Source organism: Sinocyclocheilus rhinocerous, unplaced genomic scaffold (genome assembly GCF_001515625.1).
Source record: "Sinocyclocheilus rhinocerous isolate Xijiao unplaced genomic scaffold, SAMN03320098_v1.1 scaffold1214, whole genome shotgun sequence".
Lineage (NCBI taxonomy): Eukaryota > Metazoa > Chordata > Actinopteri > Cypriniformes > Cyprinidae > Sinocyclocheilus > Sinocyclocheilus rhinocerous.
Window position 1 is genome coordinate 91,959 of NW_015627891.1, and position 21,494 is coordinate 113,452.

Consider the following 21,494-nt stretch of genomic DNA (forward strand, 5'->3'; position numbering starts at 1 on the left):
TAAAACTAAGCCGTTGCGTTCCCAAACGCGCTAAACTCACAGCACATTCAATAACTGCATTCACTGTGAACGGAGCCGCTCTGAGACTCGGAAAACACCGGATCACGAGCAGTGTTGCCAATTTAGCTACTTTGTAGCTAGATTTAGCGACCACTTGCAAGCAGGGCCTAAAACTAACTTTCACATCTGCCAGTGGCTGGTGGCCATAAATATTTTTCTTTGCCATTAAACTGTTTTTGCAAAAAAATGGGCAGTTGCTACTACTACAACACCTAAACATATTTAATAAAAAAAGTAATTTGAAATTAGAACCAACCACTGCATTTTAATCACGACACAAACAAAGATATAAAAATAAAACCTGTATGAAACAAAAACAGACAGGCTGAATGAGAACGCAAATTCACTCTCTGACAGCAGGTGGTAACATTTAGCTACCAGTTTTAGCTACTTTCAATTGAAAGCAGTTGGCAATACTGATCACGAGCCGATTGCGTGCGCTGCGCAATGTGCGCGCTTCACTTTGAAACAAGCAGCGCAAACAGACTTGATAAGTCATATTACACTTTCGGTTTTAATTCGTTTGACCGATACTTGCCAAAGCAATGGCGTGAAACACAACGTTAAAGAACTTTTATGTTATAAGTATAAATATATCTTCGCTTTATTATGAACTGTGGCGGGACAGATTAGACTGTGGCGGGCCGCCACAGTTTAGTTAATGAATGGGAAACACTGAGAAGTATTGTTCATTCTTAGTTCATCTTAACTAAAGTAGTTAACTAATGTTAACTAATGATCCTTATTGTAAAGTGTTACGGGAATAAATTACATTTCAAAATATATAACAACAGGCAAGTTATTTTAAACTGTGTTTTTTGACAAAATAAATGCAATGCAAAATAAATGCAGCCTTAGTGAGCAAGACTTATTCCAAAACATTAAATAATCCTTACCACCCCAAACTTTGTAAATATATGCTAGTTTGTTACAAAGCAGCTCATTCTCTTACCAAAGAAAGGTACGCAAGGCGGGTTGATGGATTTGAGCTTGACGAGGTATTTCTTAAAATGATCTTGACTGAGTTCAACAGCTTCCTCTAGAATCCTCCTTTTCCTCTCAGGCACAGCCTACATATACACAACAAAACCACATATTCCATTATTATCTGTCAATTACTATTTTGATTCACACTGTGAGTGCATAATGAATGAACAGGTCACCTCAAACGTGTGGTCGAGACGATACACAGGTACTGAGTTAATGGCGCTTACAATCTCCAAAACTCCATTAAAGTTATTGAGCTCTTGAAACACCTGCAGGATCTCAATAATACGAGAGAATACAGCAACCCTCTCGTCCACATTTTCAGCCTCTACTACACACCTGAGTGACAGAGAGAGAAACAAAGAATTTACTTACAGAATTTATAACATCAAGATAGGAGATGATGTTTTTCTGCTATATAAAATGTGTTGTACTGTTTGTGGAGATGATGCAGTTGGCTATGAGCTAGTTACTCACTTTTCAAACCATAGTGTGAGGTTGGTTGTGTGTCTAATCATCCTTAGCAAATTGGGAGAATTCTTCTCTTTATCTTCCTTTGTCCAAACGCTTCCTACCAGCTCAGATGGACGAACGGCTCTATGTACACAAATGTACAATAGTCAGTCAATGTACTGTTATCCTAACATATGCTTATAGTTCTGATTGGCTTACCTGTACAGATCAGACTCTAGAAGTGTTAACTGACGAGCAATTTCTATTGGATGAAGGGTCATGAGATCAAAGGTGTCAATGCTTCCGGGACGGCTGATGTGCCATTCAATAGGAGGAGGTGGGCTCTCAAAAGTGATGTTGTGACTGATGCCATTAGATTGAGTTTGTTTCTTCCGTCTCATGATCTTGATGATAGACTCCACCCACTTGCGCATCGATTTACCTGAAAAACAGATTATTAGACACCAGTCTCTAAATGTGTGTTTGTCTCATTGAGTATGTGTATATGTAAGATCTACATGCTCATACATCATGCATGCACATTCAGAAATGTTAGAGTGTGTGTACGTACCTCTAAGTTGTGTGGTGCTGGTGAGGTATTCTTCAAGTCCACAACTGAGTTCAGGATCATTCTCAAAGTCATAAAAGTGATGTTCTACCCACTGACGGAATACATTCAGAACCCTAAAGACACACATACAGACATCAGACCAACGTGCTCACAGACACTATTAGAACTGATGGACAGCAGGACTGTGGTGTGGTGACACTGACTGAAATGATCACAAGATAAAGCAACAACAGGATGGTTTTTTAGTCTTACAACAAAACAAAAAAAAGAAAAGAAAAAAGAAATAGAAATTTAAATAATTTCAATTAAATGCTGTTCTTTTGAAGCTTCAATGAATCAAAGAATCCTGAAAAAAAAATGCATCACGGTTTTCACAAAAATATTAAGCAGAACAACTGTTTTCAACTGATAATAATTAGAAATGTTTCTAATTATGAGCACCAAATCAGCATATTAGAATGATTTCTGAAGACTGCAGTAATGGCTGCTGAAAATTCAGCTTTGCCATCACAGGAATAAATCACATTTTTAAGATATATTCAAATAGAAAAAAGTTATTTTAAATTGTGATAATATCACGAGTGCGTCATGCACGAGCGTGCTTGGCGAATGAGAATGTGTGTGTTTTACCTGAGTTGGACAGGCTGCACATATTCTCTGCGAAATCTCTGAAGCTCAGCTGCCATTGGTTGCTCTCCATTCCAGAGTGCCTCTCGGTCTGCTTCTGATGGCTCTGGCTCTGGAATCTCAATCCTGAAGCATCATGGGGAAACAAGTAAAACTAAATTGCATGCATATACTGTACATCCTAACATGAAAGGGAAACACAACAAGAAACAGCAAACAATGTTAAGTTGTGTAAATGCAACAAACTCCCTGACGGACATGCAGGCATTTTAGAGTGATGGCAGAGCTATGAATAATTTAACAGAATTCCTCTCTTCTCATTGGCTGAACATGTGTGTGACACAAGTGTATGTGTGCTTTACCTTTCAATCAGTAGTGTGAGCAGGTCTTGTGGTTTACAGAAAGAACGGTATGTAGTCAGAAATGTACGCACAAAATTTGGGTCTGTGTGGAAAAGAAGAACAGTACTTATAATGGCATGCAGGGACAGACACAAATATCAAAGAAACACACTAGTAGGCAAAGGTTTGGTGACATTTGACTGAATTTCTTTCTTAAAGACCTTTAGATCTAAAGGCGTGTTTTATTCTGTACCTGCATACATGTGGTACGTCAGTCTCTCAATAAGCTTGACAACTGTCCCGGCCTTAATAATGGGGATTCCAGTCTTGCTCTGCGCTCCCTCCTCAAATACTATGTTCTCCTCAGAATCCTGTATAGCAAACCGGTAGATGTCCGGTGACGGTAGCCTCAACGGTTGTGCTTGTTCCTCGCGGTGCAGAACGGTGTCCAACATGCGGTCCAGAGTGGGCCGGTACTGCAGCGTGACCAGCGCAGCCATCCATGCACTCTTCTCTTCCGCTGAACGCACGCTGAACACGGCACCGCTTTCCTCGCGGCCCACCAGCTCAAATGCATGACAAAAATCTGGTGAATCCTCACGATCTACAATGCGATACTTGCGTAAAACAAACTTCTCTTTCAGACGAAACTCTGCCCCACTGCCTGCTCCAGGCAACCTGGAGCTCTGGTTGGCTTTGCAGCTTATCATGAGGCCATCGAACAGGAAGTTGTGCCGTTCGTGTTTGGCTCCGGTCCGTAGGAGAGCCCCCTCCATAATGAACTGGCTGCAGCACTGGCCGATATCTCTGCCTTCCCAGCCATCAATACACCTCTGGATGTCATTCATACGCTTTATTGCTGCCTGCTTGCTGCGAGATGCACGACTATATAACCGATACAGCGGCTCCCTAAAAGAGAAAATCACAAGAATGAAAAATGAAAATGGGATTTAGTACAGACATATAGGTGTACAAACCCTGGTTTTTGCATTACCCTTGTTTGCGCCGTGGTTGGTGTTTAGCATATATGCGTTCAATGCTGCACTGTAGGTTGATCAGTGCAGTCTGAGCCTGTTTTAAACACTCTCTGTCATCTTGGTCTTCACTGCACTCCTGCAATTGCTACAGAGACAATGATACACAAACCTCAAGTAACACATTACCCAGCTGTAGGTTACTGATTGAGTGAAGTGTGTTTAGTACTCACCTGTAACAGTTCAAAGTAGTGCATGCAGTGGTAAACGGGAACCATCATCAACTGAGGAAGCACATACTGCACTGCCTCCTTAAAACCCTCTGCAATTGACTGAAACACACAGAAACACACCACAGGAGACAGAACATCTGAGCTCATGCCTGCAGAGATGAAGGCTTTGATTCCACCGCCCTCCCTCTCCCTGTCCCCAAAAGTTTCTATTTACATTGTATTATCTGCCTTCAAAATGTAGTACATATAATTTCCTAGTTCAACTAAAGAAAGAACAGGTTGTCTTAAGTTCAGTTAGAGTAATTTCTAAGAGGCACTGTACTGGATAAAAGTGAAGCAAACATGACTGAAACTGATCCATGCAACACTAACCTACATAATAAAAACAATATCTCTACAAAAACAATTGAACTGATCAATAAAGGAGTTTGAAACTTAAAAAGAAAAAAAAAACACAATCCTCAGTGTCTGGAGATATTTTCTATTTTTAAACAGGTTTAAATTTATTAGGTATATATCAATTATCAGTGTTGATATTGTTAACAAAAACTAAAAAAACAAAAATATCAGATGAAAAACTTAAACTTAAAAAAGATAACTGAAAATCAGAAATGCTGTCTTAGCAACTAACTGGAATAAAATAAGTTTTAGGACTAAAATTACTAAAACTAATTTAAATCAAAGCTACACAAAAATATTCAAAAAGCACAAAACAATATTACTAAAACTTAAACTAAACCTAAAATTAAAATTGAAAACATAAGTAAAGCTAATTCAAATATTAATAAATACTAAAAAAGCATATAAATAATACTAAAATAACACTGCCAGCTATCGACCAATATTATTATTTACTTTAATTTATTAGTATTTGTTGAAATTGGATATTTAATTATGCACGCTTTTTTCCACATATTTTTTTCCCCATTTAGTTTATCATTGTTGTAACAATATGTTAGCAATTTAATAACACTGTTAAATGTAATCTTTATCAAATCTCAAAATTAATATCCATTTTTCATACTGTGCATTATAATGCTGTGAAACCTAAATTCACTTTAAAATGAAGCATTTAAAACTGTTTTTATTTTGAATTTCAACAAAATGTTATAGATTTTTAATCTCACCAATTTATTGGTTACATGACACAGGCAGTCATGACTCAAGGCCTAATGGTTAGAGAGTCGGACTTGTAACCCAAAGGTTGCGGGTTCGAGTCTCTGGTCTGGCAGGAATTGTCAGTGGGGTGAGTGAATAACCAGCACTCTCTTCCACCCACCACTACTGAGGTGAGACTATTGAGCAAGGCACCGAACCCCCAACTGCTCCCCGGGCACCACAGCAATATGGCTGCCCACTGCTCTGGGTGTGTGTTCATGGTGTGTGTGTGTTCACTACTCTGTGTGTGCATTTGGATGGGTTAATGCAGAGCACAAATTGCGAGTATGGGTCACCATGCTTGGCCACATGTCACTTCACTTTCATTTTCACTTTAAAACTTCCAAAAAACAATTCAAGGTTGAAAAAAAGATGAACCAATCAGAGGCAGGTGTTGGTGCTGACCTGGAAGTACAGAGCAACAGTGGGGCGGGACATCAGAGTGTTGAAATGTTGACAGTATTCTTTAGAGAGGATGTCCTGAGAGAGTGTCTCATAGGGATCAAACGCCTGCTCCTGTACACAACAGATTTGCACAAAAACATTTCTAACAGCACAGTAATGTACATCATACACAACGGTATTTCTCATTTTTGGACTCTCATGAGTGTTTGAGTTTCTGTACCTCAGCAAGGTCTTCGAAGCAGCTGCCCACAAGTGGGTGTGGACTCCCATCAGCTGTCATTTCTACGGCATCCTCAATAAGACCCAACAGCTTAACCGTTAACTCGTGAACCTCTAGAATATTACTGAATGCCAGATCCACATCCTACACACATTGCAGGCAGAGAGAAAACTGAGAATAAATGATAATATAGAGAAAGCAAACAGCGAATCCCTGCCAGTACGAATGCTTATTTCCATTAGCTCATGTTCTGATTGGTCAGAAGAACGCACCTGAGTGGAGAAGAGTTTGCTATTGGACGTAAAGGCTTGCCAGAATACTTTGATGATGAGATCGAGTTCCCGCAGATACTGACGCTCCTCAGCGATCTCCAGACGCACAAGGTCATCATATGTGAGCACACCAGAGGAAGACACCTCCTCTACACTCTGAGACACCAGCCCCATCTCCTCTTCCTGATCGAACATATCCATTAACACCTGAAGGCGCGCACACAACCACACACACACACAAAAGCAATACTAGGACTGTTAATACATTCAAATCAACTACAACTATTCACTATAGTTTATGTAGTTAATCTTTATTGGTCGTGGTATTCAGACCTACTAATTCCAAATAATCTTTCATTATTATTTTTATTTCTGTAGTATAATGGAATAGAGCAGCTTTGCATAAAATAAATATTTGAAAATAACAGCAACAAGAACAATAATAAACATAATAATATAACAGATACTGTAGACCATAATGATGTGTCAAGGTCAGTGAGCCTCACAAAACTTTAGATCATTTGGTTTTAAGATAACGATATTATTGTCTCACAGTATAAAAAAAAAAAAAGAAAGAAGAAGAAACATGAAAACAGAATGAATAAAAACAACATTTCTTGGAACTTACAGGGGTCCTATTATGCTTTTCACTTTTTCAACTTTAGTTAGTCTGTAATGTTGCTGTTTGAGCATAAAAAAGATCTGCAAAGTTACAAAGCTCAAAGTCCACTTCAAAAGGAGATATTTTATTTAACAGAAGTCACTTTTTAAAAACTACAACGAACGACTCGTTTGGACTACAACGCATATTTTCTGGGATTTGTGATATCACAAAGATCGACGAATGGGACGAGACCTGGTAATGAGTGTTATCACTATGTCAGAGACACGCTAGCTTTCCCAAGTTGATTTCAGCAAATCAGTTCGAGCGAACGCACACAACCTGATTAATATTCATGAATCCAGCAGCTCATTAATCCTAGTGCGTTTTTATATCGTTCTTATTAGTAGAATTCTAAGTATTACTATAATTATTATTATCTTATCAGTATTAGTTTTTCCCCATTTTTTTTACAGAAATATTGAATAACCAAAAAAGCAGCACCACCAGTCCTAACTTAAGTTAAAATGACTAACATGCATTCATACAAGGTTTTAATTCTAATTACTAAAGTTCTATCATTAAATAATACTTGAATATCATATATAATGCTTGACTGACTGATGTTAAGAATGTACTTTCAGATATTTTAAAAGCTGTGCCATCATTTTACAAACATTATATATAATTTTTCAGTTTACTCGCCAGACTGATATACTATATATGCATGTGTGTGTGTTTATATATATTTAAACACATACATGCATATAGCATATCAGTCTGGCAAGTAAACTAAAATTTACATGGTGATGGCGATTCAATTGCCAAAGTGTCCATAGAGGGTTGTAATGACTTAATTGCCATTTCTTAATTAATTGTCCATCTTTTAATTTAATTTGATTTAATTTAGAATTTAATTATGGATTAAAAATGTCTCCATGTTTCAGACACATTAAAAATAAACAGTTGCATTAATTGTCTTATGTCATCGCTAAATTTAATTTCTTCAGTAATTTCACTCGTAACATCCTTTCAAGAAACAAAAACTATTTATGCAGACATAACGAATCAGTAACTTTTTAAACACACAGACACACACACACACACTTCTGACCTTGTCAGCACACATGGAGACAGTGATGTCTTGCTGGCTGATCTCGTAATGTCGAATGTTGCTCACGTAGTTTCCAGCCAGCTTGAGGATGTCGGCTGAGATGTACTCCAGCACAGCAACAATATACAGACACACATGATAGTCGATTTTATAACCCAGAACCTCCTGCACACATAAAAAAACAGATGCATGTTACCGTGTGTGCTAACTAGCGGTATGTGAATATTGACGATGTGTTTGAAGTTTTCGCACCTTCAGTAGTGGATGTATCTTATCGACTGGCAGCAGCAGCGGGTTCCTTCGCTTGCGCTTCTCTATCGCAGACTGAGCGTCTGACATGGCCCATTTATCGATAGGATTCGGGAACGTCTTCTGGACACGATCCTGTGATTACACATCAAGCCAAAGGTGACAAAACTGATCAGGCAAACACATACTGCCAGACTGTATGCATGCATTTGTGTTTAACTATGTCAGGTAGTAAGTAGTCAGGGTCATGGCTACCTCTTGATTTTACTATATTCATAAAAAATATATGATTTATAAAAATGTAAGAGATTTTGACTGGATGAGCTTCATTTGAAGCTAGTTTGCTACATCAGCTGAATATAATGCAATCTGCACGCTTTAGTAAAAAAAACCCTTCCTTGTCTTGACTGTTTAGGACACACGCCAATCTGTAATTTTACATTCCTCCATGTATCTCCACTGTCACATGTAAATAATGTAAAGCAGTCATACCCACTTATAGCAGCATAAATTAGGGGTGGGCGATATGGCAAAAATATCATATCACGATTTTTTTTTTTTAAGGAATATCACGATTCACGATTTCATCACGATTCTTCATGTTGGTTTTACTATTTTGCAAGTTGTCTGAGCAGTAAAGCCTAATTTCCAAAGCCTTAAAAATAAAAACAAAGCCTTAAAATATAAAATATTTAAATAAAAATATAATATAATATAATACTTAAAATATAAAATATAAGGTAAAATATAAAATAAAGAATGGCAGATATTTAGCAGTAGCATTCAAGAAACTGAATTAACAAATATAAATATAAAAATAAAACACTATATACATCACTCTCAAGTTGTTTTAAACCTGAATGAGTTTCTTTCTTCTGTTGAACATAAGTTATTTTGAAGAACGTTGGTAACCAAACAGTTGCTGCTCCCAAGTGACTTCCATAGTATTTTTTTTCCTACTATCAAAGTCAATGGGAACCAGCAACTGTTTGGTTACCCACATTCTTCAAAATATCTTCTTTTGTGTTCAGCACAAGAAATTCTTTTCTATAGTGGAAGGCATAGGAGACGCGTCGTCCATCTTTTTTTACAGTCTATGGTTTAGTACTGTCGCTTTAAGACACGCATCTAATGTACAGGCCGTTTTTCTCTCAACTGTTTACTTTCACTTTAGACATAACCAACTGTGTTTATATGTAAACCTTGTGTATTTTTGACAGTATTAGCGCAATCAGACGCGAAATATAACTTGGTCCAGTTATCAGGTGCTGTTTGACAGGCTTTTTTAATGTGTACGCGCTTCAGGTGTTTAACTGTTTAACATGTTTAACTGGCAAGGCTTTAAAGCACATGCAAATAATGTACTTTTGTGAGCAGTGTCCCGTGAGTGTAACTCTACCACTGAGTTAACATTTGATGTGAATCTATGTCGCATTGTACAGTATATTGAGACGGAGGTGCCAGAACTGCAACTGATAGAATGTGCGCTGTAGCACAACAGTACAATATTTCTTCAAAAGCAGATAGTGGAGATATTTTAATCGTCCACGATCAAATCATCATAATCGCACATCCCTAGCATAAATATATACAGTGGTGTGAAAAAGTTTTTGCCCCCTTCCTGTTATTGGCCCACTCTTCTTTGCAGAATTGTTTTCATTCAGCCACATCCGAGGTTTTTTTTTGACTGTTTAAGGTCATGCCACAGCATCTCAATCGGATTTAAGTCTGGACTTTGACTTGGCCACTCCAAAACCTTAATTTTGTTTTTCTTGAGCCATTCAAAGGTGGACTTGCTGGTGTGTTTTGGATCATTGTCCTGCTGCATAAACCAAGTGCGCTTGAGCTTGAGGTCACAAACTGACGGCCGGACATTCTCCTTCAGGATTTTATGATAGAGAGCAGAATTCATGCTTCCATCAATTATGGCAAGTCACCTTAATTGAGGCAAGTGAGGCCTGCAGTTCTTTAGCTGTTGTTCTGGGTTCTTTTATGACCTCCTGGATGAGTCGTCGTTGCGCTCTTGGAGTAATTTTGGTAGGCTGGCCATTCCTGGGAAGGTTCACCACTGTTCCAAGCTTTCTCCATTTGTGGATAATGGCTCTGACCGTGGTTCGCTGGAGTCCCAAAGCCTTAGAAATGGCTTCATAACCCTTTCCAGGCTGATACATGTCAACTATTTTGTTTCTCATCTGTTCTTGAATTTCTTTAGATCGCGGCATGATGTGTTGCTCTTTAAGCATATGCTTCACTTGGTCAGGTTCTATTTAAGTGATTTCTTGATTCAACAGGTCTGGCAGTAATCAGGCCTGCGTGTGGCTAGTGAAATTTAACTCAGCTTTCTAAAATAATGTGGTTAATCACAGTTCTTTCATGATTTAAGAGGAGGGGCAAATAATTTTTCACGTAGGGCCAGGTAGGTTTGGACAGCTTTTTTCCCTTAATAAATGAAATTATCATTTAAAAACTGCATTTTGTATTTACTTGCATTATCTTTGCGTAATATTAAAATTGGTTTGATGATCTGAATCTTTTAAGTGTGACAAATATGCAAAAAATTTAAAAAACAGGAAGGGGGCAAAAACCTTTTCACGGCACTGTATATCTGTATAGCACAATTGCAGCCAGCTGACACACTTCTCCCATAGTACACCATACAGTATGTCATAACACCGCCCATCCCTGATGTGTACTTATGTTAACCTCGACATCAGCTATTGTTCTGGGCTGTGTAACACACAGCTTGTTCAGGAGCTGTAGTATGAGCGCCTCAATGTGCTGGAGTGCGTCTTCTTTAGCCGACAGATTTGGATGCACTTGTAACTGCACCTGCACATATAAAAACATAGCAATGTTATAACTTCATTGTAACACTGAATCACGGACGCATTTGAATGGTATCACCAAGACAAATGCACATAAAAAAAAAAACGATAAAAATAAATAGTTATAAAAACATCTGGTCTGCGATCACAGCTCTCTCACAGATTTATAGATAGACACACTGTTGCAAAGGCAACATGACATCATCTGACATACACTGATATGCAGACACGCACACACTTTCTCAGCTCTCAGTTTGGTGGACAAATGAAAAAAAAAAGAAAAAGCTCTTTCCGATTTTATCCCCCTCCCAACTTACTAGGCTGTGTCCTGAAATAGGAATGCAGTCTGTTCAGGTAGTGTGGGAAAACCAGTCAGAGAGAGACTGCAAACAGTAGCGGTCTCAAATCAAATAAAAAATAGCATTTGTGTTATGATGGGTGAAAGGTTAAAGGTGAGCACAGGTTCGAACACAGGTTTAATCCACTTCTGCAGTGCAACTGTGAAATACTGACCAAAAACAAAGCAAATGCATGCAAGCACATACACACAAATACACAGATGAGAGATGGCTTGTGCTCTCTGCTCTAGTGTCTGGTTACATGCCGTCCTCCATTAGGCACTGAGAGCTACTCTACTGGGACCCCACAACACACATACACACATGCAGATACAAACACACACTCTACCCCTCTGTCTTCTCCAGGGATGGGGGGGATGATAGTAGCAGACAGAAAAGTATTGATGTGGAGAATGGGAGAGCAGGCAGACAAAATGATAGATGTGAGCGCTAGTGAGTGTATGTCCAGAGTGAAAAACATTCAGGATGAGATTTAAAAGCAATGCTCCGTATATTTACATTTTGAAGCTTTAAATTTGGATGAATAATATAACTTACACGGAACAGATCAGCGACTTAATAGATAATTCTGATATTATTTATTCACCCTCATAACGTTCCAAACCTTTATGACTTTCTTCTGCAGAATGCATTATTTATTTTGAAGAAAGTTGGTAACCAGTTTTGGTTACTACTGACCTTCATTGTAAAATAACCACTGAGACATTTCTCAAAGTATCTTATTTTATGGTCCACAGAAGAAAGAAAGGCATACAGGTTTGGAATGACATGTGGATGAGTAAATGGAGTAAATTAATTTAAATTTTTGGGTAATGATCAGTGAATATGTTGTTTATAATTAAAGTTCTTTATTTGTCTCAGTGTGTCACTCACTTCACATTTATTTTTAAGGATTTGTTTGTTTTGAAGCACAAATCATTTTCTGCATCAGATGCAGCCTAAATTTTTCGTTCTCTCACAACCAAAAACATCCACACACACCATCTGCTCCCACAGTCTCCTGATGGTGCTGAGATATTTTTCTTGCAGTAGTGAGAAGAACAAGACGGAAGGGAGATCTGGAATACATTTTGTCATTTATTCTGGCAGGGAAGCCCTGGAATTCCTCAATCTCAAACATAAATAAAAATAAACTAACTAAATTAGCGTGTGTGTGTGTGCCTACTTAACCATATTTTGGCGACAAATTTGTACCCAAAAGAGAGCAAAACCTGACAAAATCGATAAAAAACCTCCATTTGGGGACGTCCTCATTTGTAAAACTGGTATAAAAATAAAGTTTTTTTTTAATTGTAAAAATGCAGAAAGTTTTCTGTGAGGGGTAGGGTTAGGGGTGGGTTTAGGTTAAAATGTGTATAACTACCTGTATATAAAAACAATAGAAGTCTATGTAATGTCCCCATTTAGATAGCTAAGTAAACGTGTGTGTGTGTGTGTACACACACACACACACAGTCAAATTTTTACTTTTTAAAAGAACTAACAAGGTATGATAGTTAAACATTGGACTGCTTGGTCAAAGGTAAAGCCCCATTAAAAAGTAAGAGCCAACCAACTGAACTCTCCAAACTAGACCAGACATGTCGTGTCAAAGTGTGTCAACTATGAAACCGTGACTGTATGGTGTTTAGGCCATATACTATTAAAGAAACATCCTTTGCATCTTGCACAACTGCATCCTTCATGAACGTGTCAAAGCAGACACTACGTACAGCTGTGCAAATCATCATACGGAGCGAACTCTAGATTTCAGTTTTGCAGAAATACTCCTTAAAAGTCTTGAGATTTAATATAAACATGATGAAAAGAGTGAATGACGGACCGAACAGGGTCAGTACCTTTCGCAGCGCCTGAACGAACAGGCCTCGCCATCTCGCGCTGTTCTCCTCGCTGGAGCTGAAGTCGTGCTGCATGCCTGCGGCTCTGCATCGGCCCCGCAAGCTCCCAGCACCGGGAACAACCACCCAAGTTTATCCGCTCTCACGGCGCGCACACACACAGTCAAAACAAACTCAAACTCTACCACATTTACGAACCAATAAGGCTTTTCGACACGTGAAGCAGCTCATTCTGTGGGAAAAAAAACTGTTTTTAATCAAATTAAGCAGTTTTAAAGAGTGTAAAAGTGTCCGGATCTCTGTCCTGACAGCCGTTGGAGTGTCGCGGGTGTCTCGCGAAGCGCTTGTGCGCTAATTAGCCGCTAACATATACCGAAATTAGCCGCACATGCTAGTCGGGCAGTTCGCCCAGCTGCTCCTCAAACAGGACAGCCGATGTCATGTCATGTCTTTCTCAGAAGGGGATATGTTAAATGAGGCGTTGAGTGTCGTCAGGCTGGCGTTCGTCTCGCGGTGTTGTTGTGCCTGCGGTTAACATCAGCACATCTGGCGGCGCGCGGCGGCTCTGTGGCCTCGAGACTCTTCATGAAGCGCGCGAGCAGGAGTTTCTCCAACGCGAGACTGTCATGTTGTGGGAGTACGTCTGCTGGGCATATTCCAGTCACCAAAGCGACGTCTGAATCCGTTATAATCCGACGAAAATTCGGGGAGTGTTAATGTCTTTGTTTTTGTTGTTGGTAACGTCCCGTTTCAACTCCGATGTAGTGCGCTCGTGTCTATGACGGTGTAATCACAGCTGCTCACTGCGCGCGCTTCCCGCATCTGCGCAGCCCGGAGGGAGGGGAGGGATCGCCCGCTGTGTGCGAGCTAGAGAGCACAGCAACATAGCACATACATGAGATGTCTTATTTTGGCACAATAAACACTTTCCAACATCATTTTAACAATGAAACTATTGTATGTGACTTTAAGAAAACGGCACTGAAAAATCTTAAATGCCTAAAATAAGTTTAAATAGACCGTCGCCCCTTGCCAGTGCTACTTCTTAATATTATTTATTATTTTTTCCTGATTATTTTAGTTACTATAAATCTAAAAATCCCCCAAATTTCCAGCCAACCACTGCCACCGTGTGGTCAAGAGCGGAATGGTCACGTATGATCACTTCACACTTCACGGATCTGATCATGGGGTAACTTAAAGGATAAATTCACTTCCAGAATGAAAATTCTGTCATCATTTACTCACCCTCCACTTGTTCCAAACCTGTATGAGTTTCTTTCTTCTGTTGAACACAAAAGATGATATTTTTTTTAAATGTTAGTATCCGAACAGTTGATGAGCACCATTGACTTCCATAGTATTTTTTTCCCTACTATGGAAGTCAATGGTGCTCATCAACTGTTCAGATACTAACATTTTTCAAAATATATTCTTTTGTGTTCAACATGAACAGAAACTCATACAGGTTTTGGAACAAGTGGAGGGTGAGTAAATGATTTTCATTCTGGAAGTGAACTTTTAAGCAATTTATGCTCTAGAAAACAAAAGGGATTCTCAACCAAGTGGCTGGGGCCCACAGCAAACCTTTTAAATAAAACAAAACAAGCATTAAAATAAGCTAAAACAACTAAAAATCAAGATGTTTCAATCTCAACAACTGCTCACAACCTCAAATTCTTTGAGGAACAAGGGTGCCTAGGAAAAACCTGCATATATGAGGTGTGTGATTTCTAGACAAGTAATGATATGTGACCCTGGACCACAAAACCAGTCATAAGGGTCAATTTTTCGAAATTGAGATTTACACATCATCTGAAAGCTGAATAAATAAGCTTCCCATTTATGTATGGTTTGTTAGGATAGGACAATATTTGGCCGAGATACAACTATTTGAAAATCTGGAATCTGAGGGTGCAAAAAAAAAAAAAAAAATATTGAGAAAATCGCCTTTAAAGTTGTCCAAATGAAGTTCTTAGCAATGCATATTACTAATCAAAAATTAAGTTTTAATATATTTACAGTAGGAAATTTACAAAATGTCTTCATGGAACATGATCTTTACTTAATATCCTAATGATTTTTGGCTATTGCTACAAATATACCCCAGCGACTTAAGACTGGTTTTGTGGTCCAGGGTCACATATCAATAACATATTGAAGAGTAATGTAAATTAATAAAATATTAAGGGGCATTTCTATAAAGAGTATAAATTTTTATAGTTATGTTAAGCTTTAAAATATATTTTGTCTTGAAATTTAAAGTAAAAAAAAAAAAGTAAATCACAAACAACTGTAATAGTCATGTATATTCATTAGTTAAAAAGAGTTTGATCCTTAAAGAACATTCAGCATCTATCATTTTTGGAATCCTGAAATTTAATTGACAAAAACAAGCGGTGTCAGGCCTTCAAATATTGTTACAGACAATGGGAGACCTTGGAGTCAAAAAAGATGAGAACCCTGGTTCTACAATACACAAATCAGAAGTTTTTTTTTTTTTCCGAATGACCCGATATCTTTCTTCAGACATGAGAGATTAGTGATAATTTAAAGACCCATCAGCTAATAGAATTCACCATGCTTTATTTTTACAAATTCAGATATGGAGTGAACGCATACATTTATACATTGTTTTAAGGCAGTTCTTTTTCCTCATAAATCATCAGATTTACAAAGACATAATAACATAATAAATCTCCTAAAATCTGCATCATTTTCAGAAGACACATTAGAAAAAAGCACCAGAAATGTCCTTAGATTATTACTGTTCCCCACTACTATAAAAGTAGCACTTATTCTATAATTAAGTCTTTTATACTCTGAATTGAAGTATAAGAGTGAGAGTATAATCAAGGTTATGCTAACGTCATCTGAGGTATGTCTACAGTTTAAATCTTTTCTCCAGCTCATCTGTGATCATCTCAGCGATGGCCAGGGAGGAGCTTGCAGCGGGTGACGGTGCATTGCGTACATGCAGAATCCGGCTGCCCAGCTCTCCCTTCCCTCCATCAAACACAAAATCATCCACCAGGTTTCCTTCAGCATCCAAAGCCTGTGCACGCACACCTGACGGCCCTCTGCACAAACCAGCATGCAGAAACATTTACAAGCAGGACAATTGTAATAATAAATGAGATTATGCATGACTCATATGATCCTTCTCAATAGTGTTTGTGTGTCTGTACCTGAGGACATCACTGGGGTTCAGTTCAGGTATGAACTTCTGCAGGTTCTTTACCTGAGCACTGGTAAACACACCTCTGTATATTTCCCCCATTCCATAAACAATATTCTTCATTACCAGCCTCTGCAGACCCCTACATACACACATATACATTATGAACATGAGCAAGGAGCCTCGTTTTTAATTCAAGAAACTGTCTTGAATAAGACAGTTCATCATAAAATGAACTTAAAGAAATATTCTGGGTTCAGTAAGCTCAATAGACATCATTTTTGGGGTAATGTTTCGACTCATCCCTTGTTTTATTAAACTTACTTTAAAACCATTTATAAAAACACATTAATTTGTCTAATAAAGCATATTATTTGAGCTGTAACATTGTCATCTTTATGGTCGTTTTAGGGTTTTAGGCATTATGTTGCCATGGTAACAAAGTTGTAAAATTGGATATAACTACACAAGTTAGTAAGTAATTTTTTACACTAAAATCATGTTAACACACATTATTTAGTCAGGTGGCTATACTATTGAGTATTTTAGCATTTAATGATTGACCCCATTCACTTCCATTGTAAGTATCTCACTGTAACCTAGATTTTTTTTAAAAGAAAACTAGGTGAAATAAATTTTTGTAGTAATCAATATTATGCCACAGGTGCTGTCGACTGAGCTTAACTAAACCCTGAATATTTCTTTAAGTGCACTCTATGCATGCATGAGAATGTTAATATGAGTGTACACTACCATAAAAAAGTAAGGTCTGTAAGATTTTTTCATTAGAATTTTTTACGCTTGTGCATTTATTTGAGCAAAAATACAGTAAAAAATAGTCATATTGTGAAATAATATTACAATTTAAAATAATTGTTTTCTATTTCAATATATTATAAAATACAATTTAAAAAAAAGAAACTTTTTTTTTTTAATCATTATCAATGTCGAAAACAGTTGCAGCTTAATATTTCTTTCCAAGATTATTTGATAAATGGAAAGTTCAAAAGAACAGCATTTATTTGACACACAAATCTTTTGTAAATATTTTTACTGTCACTTCTGATCAATTTAATTTACTGACCCCAAACTTTTCAACTTACATTATTTAGTCAGGTGGCTATACTACTGAGTATTTTAGCATTTAATGATTGACCCCATTCACTTCCATTGTAAGTATCTCACTGTAACCTAGATTTTTTTTTAAAGAAAACTAGGTGAAATAAATTTTTGTAGTAATCAATATTATGCCACAGGTGCTGTCGACTGAGCTTAACTAAACCCTGAATATTTCTTTAAGTGCACTCTATGCATGCATGAGAATGTTAATATGAGTGTACACTACCATAAAAAAGTAAGGTCTGTAAGATTTTTTCATTAGAATTTTTTACGCTTGTGCATTTATTTGAGCAAAAATACAGTAAAAAATAGTCATATTGTGAAATAATATTACAATTTAAAATAATTGTTTTCTATTTCAATATATTATAAAATACAATTTATTCCTGTGATGGCAAAGCTGAATTTTCAGCAGCCATTGCTCCAGTCTTCAGCATCACATGATCTTTTAGAAATCATTCTTATATCCTGATCTGCTTAAGAAACTTTTTTTTTTTATCATTATCAATGTTGAAAACAGTTGCAGCTTAATATTTCTTTCCAAGATTATTTGATAAATGGAAAGTTCAAAAGAACAGCATTTATTTGACACACAAATCTTTTGTAAATATTTTTACTGTCACTTCTGATCAATTTAATTTACTGACCCCAAACTTTTCAACTTATAGATGCCAAAGTGTATTTCATTGTACCTGTAGGAGACCGCATTAATGAAGTCTTGTGTGTCGAAGTCAAAGAGTTTATATCCCTCCCTTTTAAAAGCCAAAACAGCGTTTGGGCCCAGCCAGACGCTACCGTCCATACGAGGGGTGAAATGGAATCCAAGAAATGGGAACTGTGGGTTTGGCACCTCAGCATACAAACAGAGTCCTTAAACACACGTTCTCGTATATCTGAGCATTATGTGTCTGTGTGGGGTGTTTCTACTCACAGGATAGATGTTGCCCCTGACCAGGAAATTTTTCTCTGGCTTGAGCACCAGGTAATCTCCTCTGAAGGGAACAATACGGGGCTCTGAACTACAGCCAGATATCTCAGACAACCGATCAGAGTAAAGGCCTCCACACGTCAACACAAACCTACACCTCACCTCCTTCCCCTGCACACAAACACAGCCATACTAAGACACCAACCCAAGAGATCATAAAAACATGATTCATACACATCAGTTTCTCACCTGTGAGCTTTTGATGATGATGGGATATTTCAGGCCTAAACACACATAGTGAAGAGATGAATACAGTGATATTAAAGAAAATAAAGAGGTCTGAGACTTTGAGCAGGTCACGTGACTCACCTTCAGCACTCCCAGCTGGGCTTTCTGCTGCCACCTTAATGTCAGATGCTTCAAAGTCAGTTATCACAGTGCCACCTACTTCCTGGAATTCCTTACCGTAGGTCAGAGCTACTAACTGCCAGTCAACAATCCCTGTGTTTGGAGAGTCCAATGCCATGATGCCCTATGGAGAAACAAAAAATACCATTCATTATTACATGTACAGTCCATTCTCTGACTGTTTTATGTATATTTGCAGGCAAAAATGGCACAGGTTGGCTGAAATCAGCAGTTCCCAGCAGATCTGATTGGCTGGCACTTCCGGGACTTTAGGGTTGCGCCAGTAAAAAGCTGAAATTCTGCTTCATTTTCTAATATAAACTGGGAAACTATTTGTTTATATTAATTTTGGACAAACAGAAATTCTGATTACTGAAAGTCACACTATAGTCTGTTGTAGTATTACATATTTAACAAAATATTATCTATAAACAAAACAAACAGTTATTAGTTGCATGTTATGATGTTCGGATGATCTCTTCCTGTCTAAATGGGCTTTTTTAAAACAAATTTATAATTTTGTAATATTATAAGACATTTATAATATTACAAAATGTTTCTATATCTAATAAATTCTGTTCTTTTGAACTTTCTATTCATCAAAGAATGAAAAAAGTGTTTTCAAAAAAGTGTTTTCAATATTGATGATAATAAGAAATGTTTCTTGAGCACCAAATCATCACATTAGAATGATTTCTGAAGGATCATGTGACACTGAAGACTGGAGTAATGATGCTGAAAATTAAACTTTGCCATCACAGGAATAAATTACATTTTAAAACATATTAAAATTGTTCCTGTATTTTTAATAAAATAAACGCAGCATTTTGACATCTTCTTCCGACCCCAAACTTTTGAACTGTAGTGTATGTGAGGGCCAGCTTAACATAAACTGACATAACCACTGAGGTTAAAACACGTTATACAAAATACAAATACATACATGATAGTCATAAATAGGTTAATTGCTCAGTGTTTGAAACAGCAGGCCTAAGGTCACCTGAATCAGGTAAAAGCCAGATGACAGCACTTTTGCAATCTCCTGGTTACTGATCAAACCAGTGGATGGTACAAGAGTGGAAAATATTAACCCTATTTTTCATTAACACACAAACAGATGTCACTCACCCTGCAGTACGGCTCTTTCTCTCGGATGGCCTTGGCATCAATCAGCCGGAGATCTTGTACATTGTTCATCTGACCGCGCTCATATAGAGCTTTCAGTCGGGGAATCTCCTCTCTCTCCACTGCTACAATAAGCTGAAGTCACACACATACACACTGGATACTATAGAGTCAATGCTCTTTGGTATCTGTGGTATTAAGGGGGCCTATGTTCGTTCTCACCTTGCCACATCTCTTATAAGGCACACCTTTCTTCTGGCAGTACTGATATGTCAGCGTGGCTCCACGGACACAAAGCTGAGCCTTCAGAGAGCCCGGCGTGTAGTAAATCCCAGAGTGGATCACACCACTGTTATGACCTGTCTGATGGAGAGCTGTGGGAAGGAATACACAAAAGAAATGAATAAGAAATCAAGACGGATATGAAGAAGTATCAAGAACACACACACACTTACCAAGTTCCTTTTCTTTCTCCAGCAGGGTAAAGGTGAAGTTTGGGTGCCTGAGGATCAGCTCTCTGGAAGAGGCCAGTCCAACAATCCCTCCACCAATAATGGCCACATCGAAAGAGCTACACATTATAACGGTATAAAATCAGCCGATATTGGATATTTAACTGTGCATAATTATGTCCCCTATTTATACAGTACATTTAGATAACATTTGCCTTCATCTAACACTCTAGTATAAATAATACTATTCATTATTATGCTGTGATGCCTAAATTCACTTGTAGCATTTAAAATGTCTGATTTTAGTTTGTAGTGTTTTATTTTTAATTTGGTGCCATTTTAAACCTGTTTGACTTTCCATTCTCTGTGGAACAGAAATTAAGACATTTTGATAACTGTCTCTAACTTTTTTTCTCCATACAGTGGAAGTACAACATTCTTCAAAATATGTTACGTTCCACACAAGAAATAGTCAAACAGGTTTGGAACGACATGAGGGTGAGTAAATAATGACAGAATTGAATTTATTTTGTGAACTATCCCTTTATCGGTGCATAGTGTGATTGATTGCACTAAAACAATATCCCTGTACAGTCACAATACTAATTGTGATACTATAGCTGAAGGACTTTTAGTAGGGTACTTAGTGTAACACTACAGTCGGAACACTTTCTGTCAGTGTAAGTACTCTGTACTGATGTTTTAAGTACTCGAGTGCTGTTGTTATTCTCACCCGCTGTGGTGTGCAGCTCTGCACGTTGCATACTTTGATCCCTGTAACAGTAAGTGCGCGCACACAGATCCTGTACCGAAAGTTCGTATCATTATTCCACAAGTTACGTTTTCACTTTTTCTAACAGACTTATTAAAACCGTGTAATCATAGTGCTCGTCGCTGACTCGGTATGGTTTAATCTCAGGTAAAGGAATCTTCTTCTGAATCTGTCCTTCGTAGCCCCGCCCCCGACGTACACTCACTGACCAATGAGAGCGCGAGA

The 21,494-nt window shown here is 37.8% G+C and overlaps 2 protein-coding genes across 4 annotated transcripts in view; both read right to left on the reverse strand.

Moving 5' to 3' along the window:
* LOC107736529 (son of sevenless homolog 2-like) overlaps positions 1-14,139 on the reverse strand; it is a 21,754-nt gene extending 7,615 nt beyond the window's left edge. The window contains exons 1-17 of the mRNA XM_016547922.1: positions 13,288-14,139; positions 10,969-11,094; positions 8,269-8,400; positions 8,017-8,181; positions 6,302-6,508; positions 6,030-6,173; positions 5,810-5,920; positions 4,247-4,345; positions 4,034-4,161; positions 3,293-3,948; positions 3,061-3,142; positions 2,702-2,824; positions 2,072-2,184; positions 1,720-1,942; positions 1,525-1,644; positions 1,224-1,386; positions 1,013-1,130 (exon numbers count right to left, since the gene is read on the reverse strand). Coding sequence (XP_016403408.1) covers positions 1,013-1,130; positions 1,224-1,386; positions 1,525-1,644; positions 1,720-1,942; positions 2,072-2,184; positions 2,702-2,824; positions 3,061-3,142; positions 3,293-3,948; positions 4,034-4,161; positions 4,247-4,345; positions 5,810-5,920; positions 6,030-6,173; positions 6,302-6,508; positions 8,017-8,181; positions 8,269-8,400; positions 10,969-11,094; positions 13,288-13,362 — 2,785 coding nt within the window. The 5' untranslated portion in view covers positions 13,363-14,139. The remainder of the gene's footprint in view (positions 1-1,012; positions 1,131-1,223; positions 1,387-1,524; positions 1,645-1,719; positions 1,943-2,071; positions 2,185-2,701; positions 2,825-3,060; positions 3,143-3,292; positions 3,949-4,033; positions 4,162-4,246; positions 4,346-5,809; positions 5,921-6,029; positions 6,174-6,301; positions 6,509-8,016; positions 8,182-8,268; positions 8,401-10,968; positions 11,095-13,287) is intronic.
* Positions 14,140-15,804: 1,665 nt separating this feature from the next.
* LOC107736610 (L-2-hydroxyglutarate dehydrogenase, mitochondrial-like) lies at positions 15,805-21,370 on the reverse strand. Of its 3 annotated transcripts, none has more exons than XM_016548006.1 (10): positions 21,231-21,370; positions 20,501-20,616; positions 20,268-20,419; positions 20,049-20,180; positions 18,978-19,044; positions 18,762-18,796; positions 18,516-18,683; positions 18,277-18,434; positions 16,476-16,607; positions 15,805-16,367 (listed from the first exon to the last, which is right to left on the reverse strand). In XM_016548006.1, the coding sequence occupies exons 1-10, from the start codon at positions 21,320-21,322 to the stop codon at positions 16,172-16,174; spliced, it is 1,248 nt and encodes a 415-aa protein (XP_016403492.1). In that variant the 5' UTR covers positions 21,323-21,370; the 3' UTR covers positions 15,805-16,171. The 3 variants fall into 3 exon arrangements, with proteins under 3 accessions (XP_016403492.1, XP_016403486.1, XP_016403479.1); XM_016548000.1 differs by having other exon boundaries at positions 18,277-18,419; positions 18,882-19,044; XM_016547993.1 differs by having other exon boundaries at positions 18,882-19,044.
* Positions 21,371-21,494: the final 124 nt, after the last annotated feature.

Bases quoted from the DNA above. Each gene is read 5' to 3' on its own strand.
- LOC107736610 (XM_016547993.1), bottom strand. From the start codon at position 21,322: ATGATACGAACTTTCGGTACAGGATCTGTGTGCGCGCACTTACTGTTA. The intron at 20,181-20,267 runs GTGAGAACGAAC...GTGTGACTTCAG, and splicing joins CTTATAAGAGATGTGGCAAG to CTTATTGTAGCAGTGGAGAG. The intron at 18,797-18,881 runs GTGAGTCACGTG...ATGTGTGTTTAG, and splicing joins CCCAGCTGGGAGTGCTGAAG to GCCTGAAATATCCCATCATC.